The sequence below is a fragment of the Sesamum indicum genome, linkage group LG11 (assembly GCF_026168435.1).
Source record: "Sesamum indicum cultivar Baizhima isolate 11 linkage group LG11, ASM2616843v1, whole genome shotgun sequence".
Lineage (NCBI taxonomy): Eukaryota > Viridiplantae > Streptophyta > Magnoliopsida > Lamiales > Pedaliaceae > Sesamum > Sesamum indicum.
The window spans coordinates 10,554,088-10,573,269 of NC_142667.1; the positions used below are offsets into that span (position 1 = coordinate 10,554,088).

At 34.7% G+C, this 19,182-nt stretch overlaps 2 protein-coding genes across 9 annotated transcripts; both read left to right on the forward strand.

Annotated features, from left to right (window-relative positions):
• The first annotated feature begins 2,937 nt into the window (after nt 1-2,937).
• Nucleotides 2,938-7,719, forward strand: LOC110012833 (F-box protein At5g49610-like). Of its 2 annotated transcripts, XM_088875497.1 has the most exons (4): nt 2,938-3,069; nt 3,806-3,951; nt 4,140-4,296; nt 6,237-7,719. In XM_088875497.1, exon 4 carries the CDS (start codon nt 6,325-6,327, stop codon nt 7,243-7,245), a length of 921 nt encoding a protein of 306 aa, XP_088731623.1. In that variant the 5' UTR covers nt 2,938-3,069; nt 3,806-3,951; nt 4,140-4,296; nt 6,237-6,324; the 3' UTR covers nt 7,246-7,719. The 2 variants fall into 2 exon arrangements, with proteins under 2 accessions (XP_088731623.1, XP_020553528.1); XM_020697869.2 differs by lacking the exons at nt 2,938-3,069; nt 3,806-3,951; nt 4,140-4,296 and adding an exon at nt 5,403-5,537.
• Nucleotides 7,439-18,546, forward strand: LPXA (bacterial transferase hexapeptide repeat-containing protein). 7 transcript variants are annotated; one of them, XM_088875492.1, is made up of 12 exons: nt 7,439-7,581; nt 9,431-9,501; nt 9,604-9,704; nt 10,579-10,703; nt 10,783-10,891; nt 13,705-13,797; nt 13,898-14,014; nt 14,123-14,206; nt 16,688-16,792; nt 17,642-17,728; nt 17,816-17,948; nt 18,086-18,546. In XM_088875492.1, exons 1-11 carry the CDS (start codon nt 7,472-7,474, stop codon nt 17,933-17,935), a joined length of 1,122 nt encoding a protein of 373 aa, XP_088731618.1. In that variant the 5' UTR covers nt 7,439-7,471; the 3' UTR covers nt 17,936-17,948; nt 18,086-18,546. The 7 variants fall into 7 exon arrangements, with proteins under 7 accessions (XP_088731618.1, XP_020553524.1, XP_088731619.1 ...); XM_020697865.2 differs by having other exon boundaries at nt 17,816-18,546; XM_088875493.1 differs by having other exon boundaries at nt 17,819-18,546.
• Nucleotides 18,547-19,182: the final 636 nt, after the last annotated feature.

The window sequence follows — 19,182 nt, forward strand, 5'->3', positions numbered from 1 at the left end:
ACAAGAATCATTTTCCGAGTAAGGTCAGGATCATGCTTGATTCTTATGAGTTGATCATCTTTAATGCCATTGCGCTCTCGTTTCTTGCACAATGCTTTGAATATATTCACTAGGAATTCTTGGATAAGAAATACTAGTTGTTCCCCACAACTTGAATTCATTTTCTCATACTGCTTTGAGGAAGTTTGACAATCCTTTTTTCATATCACCGATACTCTTTGTTAGGCACACACATAAGCACAAGAAAATATATTTTTCTCCTTTGTGGCAGTATTTAAATATGCCAGACTCTTGGTAGTACTTAAATTTATAACGTGATTTTTGCGAGAAACCAATGTTGCTCTAACATGTATTTGGATGAGAAATCGATATTCTTCTTCTTGGGGTTTCTTGATTTCATCTGTATAACACTTCATGTCAGAGTTAAATATGATGAATAGTATCCAAGAAATGATATTTGACAAAATAATATTTGTTTCCAACTATATGGATCCAGAGGAGGCGACAACTCTGCAGCTAAGTCACTGTTTTGGCAGGCTCGGAAAGGACAGTCTTTTGTGCTTGTTTTTGAATCCGAGCGAGAACGAAATGGAACCCTTACTCTTGCCAGGAAGTATGCCTCTGATTGCAGTGTAAGCACCTTCACCATTCTCTAAGCTTCTAACCCCCCCCCCCCAACCTAAAACACACACACACACACACACACACATATATATATATATAAGATGTTTGATCCTATAAAAATGTCACATGTGGAGACTCTAACTTGAAGTTGAAATGACAATTTATGCTTGCTGGTCTAGATGACGACGCATTGCTGTAAAGGCTGACGACGGTCTTAGTTTCCAACTAATGATAATAGTATTGAGTTTTCAAGAGTTTTCAAGTGTGAAGTCTTTGGTTCCTATTTGTGTGTGTGGAGATAATACAATACAATGATATATATGCCTTTGTAATTCCCTAATCTTGGCATTCATTTCTAGTTGTTGTCTGTTCCAGGCATTGATTTTTGGTTTGCCTGTCTAAGTCATTTGTCGTAATAACCTTTATGGCTCCTAATATTTCACCCTTCATTGTACCTCATTGGTAATGCAAACTTCATACCCTCTATTTTAATTTGTTATTTTTATTTTCTCTTTTATTTAATATGTAGATGTCTCTATACAAAATTTTTACAATCTGTATATTAAATCCCATACAAAATCCAATATCAATTTGTCATATTGGATCATGACTACGTTCAGAATATTATTAGATATTTTATCGTGTTTTATTTGTTATTTTTGTTTAACAAGTTCAAGATACTCAGAGCAGGCTGTAAAAATAAAAAAAAATAGGCCTTAAACTGCATTGAATTTAAGACTTAAAACATTATGAAATTTTACAAAAAATAAAAATAAAAATATAGTTGTGCTTGTATTTTAATTTCTTACTATTGAAAATTTATATTGGTAGATATACTTTAATTCTTCAATTAAATGAAGTATATAAATAAATAAAAACTCTCGAAATTTATTTATTTTTTAAAGTAAACGTTAATAATTTGATATTTTGGAATGAAAATTGATGGATTCTTTTATTATTTTTCTTTTTGGGTAATTTGAGAAATACTTATATATATATATATATATATTAGATCAAAAAGTGTATTTTTAAAGTGGTTTTGGTAAATCTTTTAATTTAACTTGTGAGTGAAATACTAGTGAGTCATTTCCACGTGTCACTTAGATTTCTGCACGCATACAAGAACTACGGTGCGGATGCTGTATGAAATCATTCGCGGCTTACAGTACTGGCAGAAATATTTAAATAATATTGAAAAAAAAATAATTGCAGAAATAGGTGGTTTTCTATTATTTTAAAGATTTAAGTGGCACCGCGTTGACAAAACACAATGCCACAATTTCTTTGTTTTAAGAAAAATTCTTCCATGGCACCGCGATGTAGAATCGCGGTGCCATTAAAAAATTTCTGTGACACCGTGATTTCAAATCGCGGTACCATTTGTTATAAAAAATAAAATAAAAATTGAAGCACCACAATCTAATCCCTAAATATTTTCTTCTTGAAGTTGATAATTAAAAGTCACCACCACCACTACATAAATCTTTTTGTCAAGGTTTATGACAATGTATTTTTATAAGAAAAAATAATTTTAATTTAATATAAAATTAATAATTATATTAATATTGCATACCAAAAAAATAAAAAGATTAAATTGTTAGAGAATTATTTAATAATATGGGTAAATTACATTAATATTTTTTGAAATTAGATCAAATTACACAAATATTGTATGTGTTTTATATTAAATTAAAATTATTTTTCCTATAAAAATATGTTTTAATAATAATAATAATTTTTTTGCTCGGTATTGTTACTTCAATTAAGTCAAGCGACATAATTGCTGTCGGTTTTAATTTAATTTCTTTTAAAATATAAGTTACAATAAATATATATGTATGTATGTAAATAATTCTTCTTGGTGTATATATCAATTGGCTCCTAAATACTTTAATTGATCATTTACCTTCTTATTATATCACTTCGTTTCGAATAATAATTTAATTGTGTATGTATATTATCATCTTTAATTTCTTCTTTTGTTTTTTAAATAAATTTTTAAAACAATCGAAATCCACTTATTTTTGTAATCATTATTTATATATTTCTCCCTACAATACTGACCGAGACTTGTACCACAACGGTAACTTTTTACAGCAATTGTACAGCTCATTAGGTTTTCATTACAATACTGACGGAGACTTGTACCACAACGGTAACTTTTTACAGCAATTGTACAGCTCATTAGGCTTATTAAGAAACAGAAAATCAATACCGTCAATCGACTTCCATCGAATGGCTACAAATTGAAAAAAATAAGACCGTTGGGCTTCTCTTCAGCTTTAAAAGGGCGTCCCTTCTCACATTCCCATCACTGTGCATTGAGCCCTCACACACACACAAAGAGAGAGAGAGAGAGGGAGGGAGGGAAAGAAAGAGGGTTCAGCGCTTTTTCAAGGTGTGTTTCAGCAATGGCTTCGAGAGTTTTTCAGCAGCAGAACAAAGGTATCTGAAACTTTCTTTCATCTATTGATATGTATTTGTGCTCAATGATTGTGTTGAATGCTTATGGCTTTCTCAATAATTTAGATAACCGGCCATTGCATTCAGATGGTTTTTAAAGCTTTCTTGGATCTTACTATCATGATTTTTAAGTTCTCTTGATCTTTGATGCGTATGGTGTTGGTGCGCTCCTTCACACTTTCTACTGTTATTTATCCCACCCCTTTTGTTGAATTAGACCTGCTTTCAAGAATCCGATCAAAGAGGCAATTATATACATATATGTTATGCAATCTTATTAAGCGAGTGTATGTTAAATCATGGTTCCTTCACTTTGATCAGGTTACATATGGTTCTTGATTTTTCTTTTGTTTGCTTATTGTTTCTGGATGAAACTTCCACAACTCTATCTTGTCATTCTGTCTTAGATTTATCGTAACCTTGATAACCTCTATTAGATTCTTTATAATGTTGATTGGGTTGAGGTTCTTGTGGATTTTCATTTAGATGCAAATTCCATTTGAGTTTCATTACTGCAATGACCATTGACTAAGTTCTTTTCCAAAGATTGTTTCTTGGCAATCATGAACATTCTGTTTTCTTTCAATTGTTCAATGACTTTTTTGATTGTTTCGGATTCTCATCAAGATGATCTTTTTTCCCATACATTTCTTGCTTTTGCTCTTTGATGAAATTCCCCCCATCTCATTTGTACATGTGTTGTTGATCTGATCTACAGAGAGGATGTCCCGGGGGCTATTAAGCAGAAGAATGTGTGGGAGCAGAAAGCAAGAATCGTCGTGCACTAGGTGACACAAGAAATGTGGTTACCGTTGGTGGGGTCGAGGGGAAGCAGCTTCCTCAGGTTTTTCGACCGGTTACGAGGTATTGAACAAATTCTTTCATCCTAACTAAAAGTGAATGAACAAATTGAACTCTGAATATGATCTATTACGTGCTAATTATGTGTTGTGTTCTTGAATTTGCAATCTTGTTTGTTTCAGTCATTCTTGTTGACTTCTCTTATTGATGAACACGCCCTTATTGATGTTTTGTTGTTTGATGAAATACAGGCTGCAAATGCCAATGGAGCCATTTTGGTGGATGGAGCTCTGCCGGAAAGGAGAGCTGCCGTGCTCAGAAGTTGCAGTGCTCAAGGAGAAGGCCGGAGAGAAGTCGATGAAGAAGAAAGCTCCAACTCTTACTTCAACTCTCACTGCTAGAAGCAAGGTCAGTACAATTAACCTTCCAAGATGTAATATCTAGGTGCAGTTTTCCCCTTCTTATTTGATCTTTCTTGTTGATAAACTCTTGATGCTCCTTATTTTAGTGCAAATCTAGCAAGTTTTTTTGTTTTATAATGTGTGGTTTGTGAACCAAAATTTTGTATTTCTTGTTGCGCTCCAAAAATTATAATACATAATTGTAGAATTAATTGATAAATTTTGATAAATAAATTATAGATCATAATTCAAATATAATAAATTGGAGGGTGCATTATAATATTTGGGGATAACTTATATTTTCTTAAATTAAGAAAATTTAATAAAGACGTAATGACCACCAACCCCCACGCCTCGCCTCTCATTCTTTTCCTTTTTTTTTTAGTTACACACACACAATACACACACAAGTGAAAAATTGTAATTTCTTTCTCTCGATCAAACATAGGTATGAAATTGTAATTTTATTTTTTATTAATTTATATAATTATATTATTTAATTAGTTCATTTGTTAAATTTCTAGGCTAAGACATGATAGGTAGATTAAATTTCTAATTAGTTTCTTAATTATATGAAGATGACATCACATATTCTTATAATTTTTATGTTAACCCCTATAAGAAGGGAAAATTCCACTTTACCCCTCTTCTACTCTAATTTTATCTTTATTTATTCTACTCTCAATTACATTACTTTACCCCCCTTACTTTTTATAAACGAGGTTATTTTTAAAAGAATTATAAGATTTAATATTTTATTTGATCTAATAAGATGTTTTGAGTAACTTTTAAACTCACCAAAAACACCTTCTAATTGCTTTATTATTACCCAATTAGGCCAATGAGTAATTTCTAAATACTTTTAAGAACTAGTCGTTGTGGCATTATATTTGACGGAATTTAAATGATATCAATAATGTTAAAATTATAATTCAATCATACTTAGCTATAGTAGTGAGTTTTATCTATTATATCGGATCAATTCAAAATAAAGTTAAAAAATTAAATGTAATTAAATGAAATATCCTAATTATAAGATGAAAAATATAATATTTATTGTTAGTCCCCTATGGAATTAAAAATATAATTTATCCATCCAATTATTATATTTATTTATAAAAAATTAATTGAAATTTATAAATAAAAATATTATTAATTTTTCGGGCCTCAAACTTTGGGTCTGGGATCCGTCCATGTCCGCCGGAACAACATGCAGGAAGAGGCGGAGGGCGGAGGCATGGAATCCAGGTTCATCATCATCATCTACACCGTCTTCGTTCCTTCTTTATCTTTTTTCCTTCTCTCTCTTCCTTCTTTTGAGTCTCTTATAATCGCAGGGAATGGTAGTTTTTCAATTAAGAAGCATCCGTTCTAATTTTACGATTCCCTCGAATTTCGGTTTTTGAAACTCCTTGATGTTTCGGATTTATCATACAAAAGAGGGGAATGATTTGGGGCTAGCTGTTCAATTCCATGAACAGATGACATCTCTCTTTGCTTTCTCATGTTGAATGAGATTTTTTTGCGGCCTGATCGTGTGCTCACATCATATTTGCGAAGAATTGAGAGGCATGAGTGGCGGGCTACTTTTACAGAAGGGGGGGCGTATAAGAGAATAGGTTATCTGCAATGTAATCATGTGTAGTATAATTGCAATTGGTGATCGTGAGGTGGTTTTTCTTTGACCTTGCTGTGTATTATGTTTGTATGTGAAGCTGTAGATGATCTTACAATGACGAAATTCTTGTATTTCTTTTTTATGTTTGTTTGTCCTGAGAGAGCATGTGGGCTGAGGATCTTTATCACTGAATGCCAACTGTCATGTTGTGTTCTTCCTAGCAACTCTTTTTTTGGCTTTGAATTCAATGCGGCAGCTTGTGTTTAGCAGTGATGACAAACTGTTGTATTCTGATCTAACAACTACTTTCTTTGGCTCTGAATTTGCAGCCGCGCTTCCCGGACGAGAAATCCATTCCTTTTGGGATTATTTAGGCAAACACCGATTGCCGTTAGCAATGATCCGTCAATCAGAAGGATGAACCAGACCAAACCTCCTCAGTTTCTTCCTGTCTGCAAAGAAGGGAGAGACCTTAAGTGTGGTAAGTGGGGAAATCTGGATGATTCCTTGACTTTCCTTCCCCCATCAGTCACGATTGTGGCATCTTCTAATGGTTGTCTTCTCTGCTGCACCGATGGAGTAAAAAATATGGATTACATCGTGTGCAACCCTGTTACCAGAGAATTCCATATGCTTCCACAACCACACAGGCTTTACCCTTATGCCGCCACAGCATTCATCTGCGAAGGGGATAATGACTCACTGACGGGCCTACGTTATGAGGTATATCGGGCTCAGGTGGCAAGTGCCGTTTCGTTAGCCACAACTTTGGAGTTGGATGTATTTTCCTCGACTACGGGCGAATGGACACAGCTGTCTCTTATTGCGGCCTCACCATTTCAGCTGTCTGTCCATCTTGGACCACCCCTTGTGTTTGATGATGTGATTTACTGGAGGTCTTACTCTTATGACTATATGATTGCGTATGATCCCACTAGGGAGCTGGTAGAACTGAAGCCACTGCCGGAACGTGGCCAAAATTTCAGAATTTGGTCTGATCAAATAGGGCAGTCCGAGGGGAAAATTCAATATGCTAGAGCAGATAATTTGGAAATTGAAGTATGGGTGTTGGAGGACATTAAAAAAGGTGAGTGGACTATGACCCAGAGAGTGAGTGTGGAATCGATGTTCCGACGGAATCCACATGTTGTTTCGACTATCTACATTGGTATTCAACATTTTCACCCGCGAAACCAGTTGCTTATTCTCATCACTTTCGACGGGAAGCCTTACTGGTACAACTGCCGAAGCGGAAGGCTGAGTGCCTTCCGAGGTTGTGCACGGCTAGGCTTGTCTTTTCTATATGAATGGCCCTGTGAGCCCCGTTATGATTCTTGATCTCTTTGAACGGAATTGGATCAATGGACCAAAAATGATGAAGCTGATCTCAGGATGTCCTCAAGAAGCCTTAAATATTACTCCTACTACAACCCTATGTACACTACTACTGGAATTGCAACATGTCAACACTTTCAGTACTATTATTAAAATTTGAACTGAATAAGGAATTTGACAAGAAATATATGTAAGTTTCGGATCAGCTTAATTATCCCGCTCGAAACCAATGGCTTTACACCCTTTGAACCTTCATCGCAAGCTCCTCCAACTCCAAGCCACTCTCTCCACCCACTCCTTCGCTGCGGTGCAGTCATCCTTCTATCCGCCATCTTTCAGGTACTTGAAGTTAACGTTTTGATATATAAGCTCTCTTATGTATTGCATGGTATAAAAATTATGCCCTCAACGTATTGTAAGAGGAAACTATATAATTTATAATCTTCCATCTATTTTTGTTTCTATAGAATCTTGAAATTTGCCGTGCCTTTGAACTTTGACAAATATTTTAACTACCATTGTAAAAATCATGCCTAACAACCATTACGTAGTTGTGGTTAATGATTATTTGCTATAATTATTTATAATTAATCATGATAATTAATTATTAAAATTTTTGTAGTGACAGCATGACAATTACTTAAAAAGAGATTTTATAGAATTAAATGGCACACCAATTGTTCTTGATCTTTTGTAATAGTTAATATTAATAATTTTACAACATTTCAGCGAAAGACTGATATTGGAATACGAAGATAGAATCCGACGGTATTTTCATCTACCAAAGTACAAAAAGCAATAATCAGGACTTGGGAGGATTCTTGACAAGGATGGCCCTTATAGTGTCCAAAATTCTAATAAAATGTTAAGTATAATACATTTTTTTAAAGTTAGAGTCAAATACTTAAATATTTTTTATTTCTTATAATACTATAAATACATTCCTTAAGATTGTAATTGTAATTAAAAGTCACAACTACCATTCCCTAAGGGGGTGCACTTGTATTGTATTATAATAGTACTATAGTAATTTATTGACTAGTACATATTTAATATTGATTATTTATGAATATTGTTATTTTTAATGGTTGAAATTCATGATGATATATTTTTATCGATCATTAAACAAAAATACACGACTTCAATTATGTCAAAGTCTGTGTTTTTGTGATTTTTTTTTTTTTTTTTGTAATACAAAATATTTGGTATATTCAATTACTTAAAGCATCTAGACCACATAAACACATGATCTTGCTATACTCATCTTTTAATTCTGAAAAATAAAATAAAATAAAGTACTATTCAACTTTTTACACATTTGATCGAAAATTATCCCTTAGAATCAAAGTAAGTTGGTGGTACGACTCAACTTTTTTTTTTTTTTGATTAATTCGTTAGTTTTATCGAAAAAGATCATATTTGATAAAATTTTCGAACACAAAACTAAATTTGATGAATCGAAAACTGATGGAACAAAGGTAATATTTACCCATAGTACATACAATGATTTTAATTTTTTTGTTCAATACTATCACTCATTGAAGTTCATAAAATAAAAATTTAAAAAACTCTCACAGAACTCTCCAAGTAATATCGTCAGACAATTGTCCAAAGTTTGACATTATGACTGTAATGACAGATATAAAAAAATTAAAAATGCTATATAAGGTAATCTATTCATACGGCAGGGGTATTTATATAATTAGACTTAGATTTAGGGGTGGCAATGTAAATTTCATTGACACCTAAAATTAAACAAATCACATACCTCTTGAATTTTGCATAAACACCCCAAATTACATAGACACCCATAGACTTAAATTTAGGGATGGCAATGAAATTTACATTAATTCTTTTTAATCAGAGTATATTTCATTACACCTCCTAAAATTAACTCAAATTACATTTACATCCCAAAAAGTGTTAGTTTTTGTGTAAGTTTTGTCTTTAAACATGTGGTGTAACTGTAATTACAATTATATGTTTACAAATATAGCAATAATTTTATAAAAGATTTAAAATATTTATATATTTTAACCAATTTCAGAGATATCAATACAATTTACCAATTTAATCAGAAATCCAAATATTGAAAATTGAATTATGAAATATCATTAGTCCTATAAACGCGGGGGACATTAGTGAATATTTCCAGAATTTGGTGAAGTATGATGACTGCAGTTCTCAGAAGTCGCAGGCTCTTCTCCTTTGCTGCTCGACGACTCTACCCTCCTCGGTGCTTGTCGACTTCACTCCCCTGTATTGCTTACAGCTCCCTCGCTTTCTCTATACACACAACACGCACGCACGTATACAGTTCTTTGGACATTGATGATTCATATGTTATTGTTTTGTTTGCAGATGTTAATGAGGAAGAGAAGTTCAGTTCTAAGGAGACAGGAACTAAGTGCAATTTTATTCATCCATCTGCAGTTGTTCATCCAGATGCCATTTTAGGTCAGGTATTGATGTTATTTATGACGGTTTTTAGCTTCTTGTGTTGTGGAATTCTTAATAGTATCCGGAATGCGGTAGTTTGCTGTGCGACGGGAAGCTGCTAATGGTTCAAGTGGGGGAGGAACTGATTTCTTTTCCTTTTTTTTTTTTTTTTAATTTTTTCCATATGAGGATTGCGCATAGAACTAGCTGCTTCTTTTCGTCTCTATATCAATACGAGGATTCTCTTTTCTTGTTTAATTGAAGGTTAATTGTAGCAAGGTGTTATGGTAATGATATATGGCACAGCAAATAGGGGTCTGACTGTTATTTAAATGTAAGTAGCCAGACCAGTATAAAGTAAAATAAATTAATGAGATGAGAAATCATCTGGTTGTTTGCTTTGTGTTTTAAGATTGGGACCCAAAGAAGAGCATGCTTTGTTGGAGACGTGATCCCTGGCCAGGGAAGAAGCTTAGATGTTTGCTTCACAGCATACTTCTATCAATTGTGTGATAGGTTTTAACAACTTTTATCCACAAAGCTTGTTTATAATGGGCACTTGCTTTGCATCACTTCCCTAGATTTGAACTACTAGGAGCATCATCATATGCTACGTTTTAACAACTTTCATCTGCATGCTTGTGATTCATAATTGAAATTATTGTGCTGTAGAATGTGGTCAAGGATTCTTAAAGTTCTTTGTATAAAAATTTGCAGTTACCTGATTTTTTCTGAGGACATTGAACCTGTATGATCTACATTTGTCTGGTTTATCATCAATGCAACTCTTTGTGTCCAGATATCATAGATAATTTATGGTTTTGTTCTGTACTGTTTTGGTTTAGCTTTTAACATTCTAGGACATCTGAGATTTGACAAAGCTTTCTCTGGATGTAGGGTGTTTCAATTGGTCCTTTTTGTACTGTGGGACCTTCTGCAAAGTTGGGGAATGCTTGTCGGCTATATCCTGGCAGCCATGTTTCAGGAAATACAGAACTGGGGGACAACTGCATTTTGATGATGTAATATTATTGTACTCTTAACATCTGAAACTGAGTTACAGTATGCCTTCTATTTAAAGTCGTATATTCTGTCTTGCAGGGGTGCTGTAGTTGGTGATGAACTTCCAGGCCGTACGCTTATTGGATGCAACAATATTATTGGGCATCACGCTGTGGTGGGCATTAAATGTCAAGATATGAAATACAAGGTTTGCTGAAAATCTGAGATGTTTTAGTATGAGATAGATTTAACCTTTAAAGCTCCTTGGTCAGTATGCTAGATTATGTAACATGTGCTTGCTTCCAATTAACATGGTCATATGCTTATTTGTTATTCATCTAGGATTGGGACAGTAATAGAAATATGATATGTTTGATGGATCACTAGGAATTTTAGCAGGCTAACCATGGATAGGATATATAGGAACCAGTTTCTTTTGGACGTCTGGCTTATTTATTGAGGCAATGCCTGGATAAAATAGGGACCTGAACGTCTAAATTAGTAATTTCAATTTCTGCAACTTTGTTATTTGAAATATGTCATTATTTGTCAGATTAGGTTCTATCTATTACTATGTGAATGCAGCGTTATACGATAGCAAAGGATTAAATATATTGCATACTTTATTGATGGTTTTGCAAGATAGATGAGACAATGCCATATTTTCCTCAAAATCCATGATCCACCTTCTGCCTAGATGTCTTTGGATCAGAGAAAATTGCTGGCAGCACAATTCCACTTGCTTGTCTTGCACTTTAGAACCAGAAGATCTTTGTCCATACATATTTCATTGCGGAACTGCATGCATTGTGCATCTTTTTCATTACTGGATGAATCCCTAGTTGCAAAACGTCTCCTCGAAGTTATTGTTTGAGGTGGTGTAAATCCTTGCCAGGCTTTGCATCTTCCGCTGCAGATTTCATTCTTTGAGTTAGCTAATTCCTTAATGTGAGGACCATATGTATTTTGAAGGGAAATTGCTTTATCCGTGTTAATGTCAGCCACTAAACAAAGAGAATCGCTTTCATATGGTCATCTACTCCTTGGGCTGCTACTGTGTTAATAAGATTCTTAGTGCTTGATAGAGTACTCGCATCACCATTCAAATTGAAAGTTAAATATGACCTTGCATCAGCTGCTGGAGCCCTCTTGGGTGTCTGATGTTGTCTATACTCTATAGTATGCTGATCCCAGTAATAGTATTATATACCTTGTCTCAGTTAACAATTTCCTTTTCTGATCCTGAATTCTGCATTCAAATTGAATTAGTCGAACCAGCAGGAACCCTGATAGAGCGTTCAACCTTTCCTTTTCTGATCCTAAATTCTGCATGCAAATTATAATTAGTCGAACCAGCAGGAACCTTGATAGAGAGTTCAACCACTTAATTAAGGCCTCCTAACCAGATTGCTGAAAGTGATGTTTTGATTGCGATGTTTATGAACAACACATTGTTAGACTTATTATACACCCTATCACAAGATTTATGAATTTGTCCTTAGTTAACAGGTTTACTGGATGTGGATGACTAGTTGGCATCTTTTATGCAGCCACTTGTGATTGAGCTTGAGACGAGACGTAGGAAGTATCTTTATCTTTGTTCCCTCCTGTATCTCTAAAGCTAGATCCTGAATCCTTTAAACTAAAGTTTGTGATCAAACAAAATACATCAAGTGATTACGAGATGAGCGTTGTACTGCAGGATTTCCACAAATCACTTTTTGGCATAAAACATTCTTTCATCTGATCCAACCTCGAAATAATTTAAGCTTCCTTACACCAAGTATAACACAATCTATGCAACACATGGGGAACCTTGGCAGTAAGCTCATCTATCTCCTCCAATGGAAAACCTAAAAGCATGCAAACTTGTAATCAAAGCAGGTCTAGAAGAGAAATGGTAAGATAACTTAGGTAACCTGACCCAATAGAAGAAAAGATGCTTTATTATCTGGACTAAAACCAGGTGATGATGTAAATTTAGTTGGAACTATCCACATATGCTGGAGGCTTTATTTGTAGCAAATCATCTTCAAGTTTCAACTAAGCAATCACATACATAGGAGGATCAATTGAAGCAACCACAACAGACCTTTTCAATCACAGAGAAAAAAACTTGTTGATCACCCATGAAGGGTTCTATGTGAAAAAATTATGAAAGTGTAAAAGGGGGTAATGATTGCAAGAAATTTTTTTCCTTGAGATTGAGGAATGTTTTTGGTGCTCCTTGAGAACATGCGAGTATGAACAAGAATCTCTGTATTTTGTCTCTCTGAAACTGAGACAACTTATATAATACTGGCCTATGGCGGATGGCCCATGGGAGGTTGGGCTGGACGACTCCAGTGATTCTCACCATTTCCATGGCCAGAAAGCCTTGGGTCCGGGCTGCCATGGCAGGTTTCACCAAAGGAATTCTCTTGGAGTGTAGAGATAATTTCTGGGACGGCATGAGATTTTAGTTGTTCTGGTACCTATTAAATGGCATACGCATGTTGTTGGATGGTAAAAAATTTTGCTTGGATTTTTGTTTCTTAAGTGTCCTTACATTTTCCTTTTTATTTCCATTGAAATGTAAGGTGGTTGACCTTGTTCTTGAGAGGCTGGTTTCTTAGCATGAAATTGAATAGTTGATTTTGTTCTTACTAATGTTTTTTCTTTCTGGTAAATTATCTGTTGGGAATATAGATGTCATTCTTCTTTTCTTGTACTTTTCTTGTTCTAGTTGTTGAAGCCATATTTTTCCTTTGGTTGGGGTTTTATTAAAGTTTTTTGCATTAGAAACAATATTTCTTCTGATTAATCTTGTTTGTGGAAACATTTTCAGCATACGCAAGTGTTTTTGTTGTACTTTCCAGGATCAATATATTCCTTGTCAGGATATACATGTCTTTGCTGTGATATATGCCATTCGTTGCCAAATTACATATACAATATTCTGCATCAGTCATCATATGTTAACTTAATCATGGCTATCTTGAAATGGAGTCATCTTTGAAGTGGTTCACTTGATTATCTTAGGCAGGGAGTGAATGTTTCCTTCAGATTGGTGACAACAATGAACTTAGAGAATATACATCCATTCATCGATCTTCACTGCCAAATGAAAGAACGGTCTGTAACAAAACTTTATGCTCATTCTTGTACATTTCCTCAAAATCTGAAGTGTTGTTGCAGTGGATGTATCTATGTCTTATAAAAATCTCTTCAACAGATAATTGGTGATAACAATCTTATTATGGGATCTTGTCACATCGCTCATGACTGCAAAGTGGGTAACAACAACATTTTTGCAAACAATACTTTATTGGCCGGCCATGTTATTGTGGAGGTGAGTTATAATTTCTTTTCCTGTATTCTTTCTCCTTTAACTGGTACACTTTTAGATGGTATTATCTCATTCACAGAATGACGAGGTGGTCTATTGATTTACTTGCAGGACTTTACTCATACAGCAGGGGCGACTGTCATACATCAGTTTTGTCATATTGGTTCGTTTTCTTTCATTGGTGGTGGCTCAGTGGTAAGGGTTTTACCTCATCTTGTTTTTTTTTTTTTGCTGTGTCTTTCTCTCTCTTTTTTATTTGAAACATAAGGGAACTGGTGACCAAGCGTAAAGGTTTGACTACATCCACCTTCCCCCGAGGGTATAGCCAAATTAACAGGATCTCCCTTGGAGCATCATTGCTCCAACCTGTTTCCGAGTTAACAGCCATTAGACAGAACCGACGGTTCCTGCAAATGACAAGTTTAGTCCATTTTGTTATATACCTTTGCAAACTGGCTTTTACTTAGAGCAAGATGACTCAAAATAGGAAAAATGACCACGGCTGACTATATTCAAACATCTCTCACGGCATCACTATCTCCATCCTGTCCACCACCTCATAGCCACTGTCAAACTCAAGAAACTCACCACGATACCTTCAATTCAACATATTTAATAGCAGAACTCAAGTTTCAAATTATGAAATTAAGGAACCCCAACAACCTGATAGAATCCATAATCTCCAACTACTAATGCTGAGGTTGTCTGTATTTGGGGAGCAGAGTGGGGTTGTTCGGGGGTGGTGTGGGCATGGGGAATGGAGGCTGTTACGGGGCGGGCGACAGTTTGAGATTCTGGGAAATGATAGCGGAGGGGCACGCAGGCTTTGGGCTTGTTCACGTACGTCTAACAGGTTTACAGGGGCAAGAACAAGAGTGAGAGCAGCATAATTAAAACAATTTGATAGCAAGAACATCTTAGAGCATATATTAAACTAAAATAAATAAAAAATATTAATATGTTGTTCTAATATGGTTTGTTATTTAAATTGTATCATAAACCATAATTACCATTCTACCTGCGTGTATTTTATGCTTGTCATCAATTTAAAGCAAAAAAAGGACAAAGCAATTTGAATCAAAGCTCAGAAATCACAATATTCAGTACTTCAGCTATTCCTTCAGTGTCCCATGTTTGAGCACTTCTTTTTCCTAATCTTCTTTTCTTCATTTTATGTCTCCTTTTGGTTATTCCTTTCATGTCCATCACTTACGTCTCCTCATTTTTCATTTTGTTCCCTCCACCATCTTTCATTCCCTTGTCTTTTGTTATCTTTTTTCTCCCATTAGAAGTAGCATTTGCCACTATTCGTACTATTGAAACAGAGTAAACTAAGCTATATGTATTATTTGAATCTTCCGGTAAAGTACTCAAGTTTTCATATATTTTGTGTGCAATATTGATTATAATGACCACAAAGAGAATGTACTATACTATGACAATGCATTGTCTAAGGCCAGTATTGGGTTTTGATCGTAGAAAGAAGGGATCTTGAGACACGCTGCTCCTATAATTGATTTTCTAATTAACAATTTTTACACCAATAATTCCTGTCAGGTAATGCATACATGCAACAAATGCCCAATTGTCAACTGAGCTGTAAGGTTTGCTAGAAACAACACTTGTGAGTACATCTGCTAGTTGGTCTTCAGATTTGACAGAGAGTAATTAATTATTTGCCTGTCCACCTTGACATGTTAGTATGAGGATAGGTTGTGATAAGTATGAATGACTGCCTCTTACAACAAAATAGGTTCCTCATCTAAAATTTAGTTGCCAATTGCTCTTGGGGTCTAGATATTTCTTCTAAATCCTCCTCTGTAATAATTATGTAGTTGATTATTGGAACTGTACCTTCTCCTAGATGTAGTTTAGGAATAAAGTATGATCCAAGTTGCTCTGCTTGTGGCTGTAGTTTTTCTTAGCTAAACCAAATCAAGTAAACCGTGTCCAAGGTGATTGTTCTAGTCCATACGATGCCTATCACTCCTTCTCGAGATCACCATGAGGCAGCTATTCTTCACGCCAAACTGGTGTAACTACCAGTTGAAGTTTGTTGTGAGAGAACAAGATTCTAACAGTATTTAATTTGGCAACTTCAGAGAAGGTTACCTGGTAGTCTACACCATATGTTTTGTATATTCATATACCTTAGCTACAAGCCTCACTTTGTATCTATTACTGGATGAATCTGGTTTGTTTAACTGAGAATACCCATTTGCATCCTATTACCTTTTTTTTCCTTTCAATGCTGGGACCAAATGTTATATCTTCGCTTGGGCACAAATTTTGATAAATCTTGTCTGCTGCCCTTGATACCCATTTTCACCCATCTCACTACAATCTGCTCCTAAGCTAATGTGCTGCAGAGTAATTGAGAAGTTTGAAATTTATCTTTGGCTTCCTGGAGATATTCTGTCTTTCCAGGTTGCACTTAAATGTCCTTTGATGTCCTTCACAATGTTCACATTTATAGTCATGCTATTCTTATTGTTATACAATAGTCACTTTCAAGAGTTCGAAAAATATAGAAACTTTGAGAGTCAAGAAAATTGCATGGTTATCTATTTGACTTCTCCTGATAAATACTTACAAGAATTACTTCTAGTTTACGATGGTGTACATGTTAATGACGAGTATACATTCTATCTGAGCTTGTACTCACGTACCTTGAAGGTTTCACAAGATGTACCGAAGTACACCATGGTCTCTGGTGAACGAGCTGAACTACGTGGATTAAATCTAGAAGGCCTAAGGCGTCGTGGGTTTTCAGTTATGGAGGTTGGTTTATTTTTCTGTTTGTGCTCTGAATAGATAACATGGTCCAATTATTCTTCCACTGCAGTTTCCATCAGTGTACTGATGGTTTCTCAAACTTTTAACCTGCTCTTGACCACTTGTGTCTTCTGTGAAATTCTGCTCTACGTGGAACACTGTTGTTGCTTGAGGCTATAGAAGCTTGGAGGCACTTTGTTTTGCCACAATACTTTTTATTTCATCTTCGGTATTACACTGATCTATACCGAGAATCTTCTACCCTACTTCTACAGAGGTCCAATGACTTTTCTATGTTTTGTTATGGTTTATGACCGGCTTGTGATTCCTGGTTGATCAATGTGGAGACTGGCATGAATGTCTTATTCACGATGATGATGCATGTTGAGAAGCAGTAGACTAAGAACTATCAGTAGGAGATAGGAAATAAAGCACAGAAAACATGTTTATATTGAGGTGGATACCCCAAAGCAAAGAATGAGCTTGTGATTCCTGGTTGATCAATGTGGAGACTGGCATGAATGTCTTATTCACGATGATGATGCATGTTGAGAAGCAGTAGACTAAGAACTATCAGTAGGAGATAGGAAATAAAGCACAGAAAACATGTTTATATTGAGGTGGATACCCCAAAGCAAAGAATGAGCTGGACAAAGTGATGCTACTTTGTGTGTTAGTGTGTGTTTTAATTGGCTTCTTGGTGCAATTGAGAAAATAAAATAAATACTATTAACGTCTTACTTTTCTGTCTCAACCAAAAGGCTTTTTTTGTTTTTATCATACTGTTAAATCTAACAGCATGTTGATTGTTTTTAGTTTCTGATCTAATGACTGACATTACCTGCTCTACACCAGGTAAAGAGCCTCAGAGCAGCTTATAGAAAAATATTTATGCCTGCTGATGGAAACTTCCAGAGCATTGAAGACCGTCTGACTGAATTGGTATTTTATCAACACCAAAAAAGTCTTCTATTTCTTAGCCCCTGGAAATTAACTCCCTGCATTATTCCCTTAAAATGAATTTTTCAGCAGAAGGATGAGAAGTTGAGTCAAGTTCCAGCTGTCTGTTTCTTGGTACAATCCATTCGAGACTCCTTTGAAGAGGAACGTCGTGGAATTTGCAAATTTAGGTCCTGGGCTGGATCTTGATATTAAATGCTAGGTGATTTCTTGTCGTCTTTCAGAAGTCCACCTGTGAATATAAATGCTCTTGAAGTTCCAGTTTATCTAAACTCATTTTGTTTAAGCAACGCAAGTAGCGATTTGCATTCTTCATTTTGCATGGACATGCGTCTGCAGTACCATTTCTTTTGGAACTTGGGACCGACATTGCCCTGGTTCCTGCCGCGGATCTCCTGCAGCAATTGTGATTGGAGTTTTGCATGAGAATTCAGAATTGAAATTCTTTGTAGGTGGCAGTCTTGTTCAATTGAATCTTAACTGTAGCAGCTACTCAACAATCCAGATGATTGAGATTTTTCACATGTTGATATTGGCTGCTGCGAGAAATGAGTTTGAGCAGTATTTAGTTATTAGCAATTCTGGGTAGATGTTTAATGTTGTAAATGTAGAATAGATCTGTCCTCTGTTGGATCTTCATCTGAAAGTTTTCATAGGGTAGGCTTTATGTTTGCAAGTGAAGTGAATGAGAGAGCAAATCTTATATATTTTCTTTAGAAAAAAATCTTCTGTTGTTGTGGTGTGGATTGTAAGTATTTGAGATTTAATTGGTTAATATTTCATAATTCATTATTCATCTAGTCCTAGGATTATTTTAGTTTTTAACCTTACAATGCTACTCATAAATTTTAGAGTATTTTTTTTTTAAAATTTATCGTAATTATAAAGACTCTTTCGTTGTTATTATTGTTTTTATATTTATAAAGTCATAGTAGCAAAAAATACTATAAATTTTAGCAAAATATATTTTTTAACGTTTTGAAAATCGTAAATGGGGTCTATCAAATTCAGCTCGTTGGGTCTTGAACGTTTGTTGGTGATATCTCAAGTTTTGACAAATGTGTTCCAAATAGAACCTATTGGTCATCCTTATATTGAAATTGAGTGAATGGCCTCCAACATAATTCCCAAAATTAACATTTAAGTAGTCTTTTGCTTCTTCAAATAATTTAAAAAGTAGGCTTTTTCGGGTTTTATTCTCATTTCGAGTTTTGAGGTTAATGACAAAGGTAAAAACATATTTATTTATATTTTCTCATCGAAAATATTTTTGCCACTATTCTCATTCGATTCTTTACCATTTTTTATATGATATACATATATATACTTTTTTAATTATTAACTCAATATATTGCTAAGATAACCTTTTCATATAAGTTTTGAGTATTTTTTTTTTTAATTTAGGTAAAGATGAAAAAATGGAGATAAGCTTCAAT

What these genes read in the sequence shown, in the direction of transcription:
- LPXA (XM_020697865.2), top strand. Translation starts at nt 7,472, where the DNA reads ATGGCTTTACACCCTTTGAACCTTCATCGCAAGCTCCTCCAACTCCAA. An exon ending in CCGGCCATGTTATTGTGGAG is followed by an intron (nt 14,015 to 14,122) that starts GTGAGTTATAAT and finishes ATTTACTTGCAG; the next exon opens with GACTTTACTCATACAGCAGG. An exon ending in TCATTGGTGGTGGCTCAGTG is followed by an intron (nt 14,207 to 16,687) that starts GTAAGGGTTTTA and finishes CGTACCTTGAAG; the next exon opens with GTTTCACAAGATGTACCGAA.
- LOC110012833 (XM_020697869.2), top strand. Translation starts at nt 5,500, where the DNA reads ATGCAGGAAGAGGCGGAGGGCGGAGGCATGGAATCCAG. An exon ending in GGCGGAGGCATGGAATCCAG is followed by an intron (nt 5,538 to 6,236) that starts GTTCATCATCAT and finishes CTGAATTTGCAG; the next exon opens with CCGCGCTTCCCGGACGAGAA.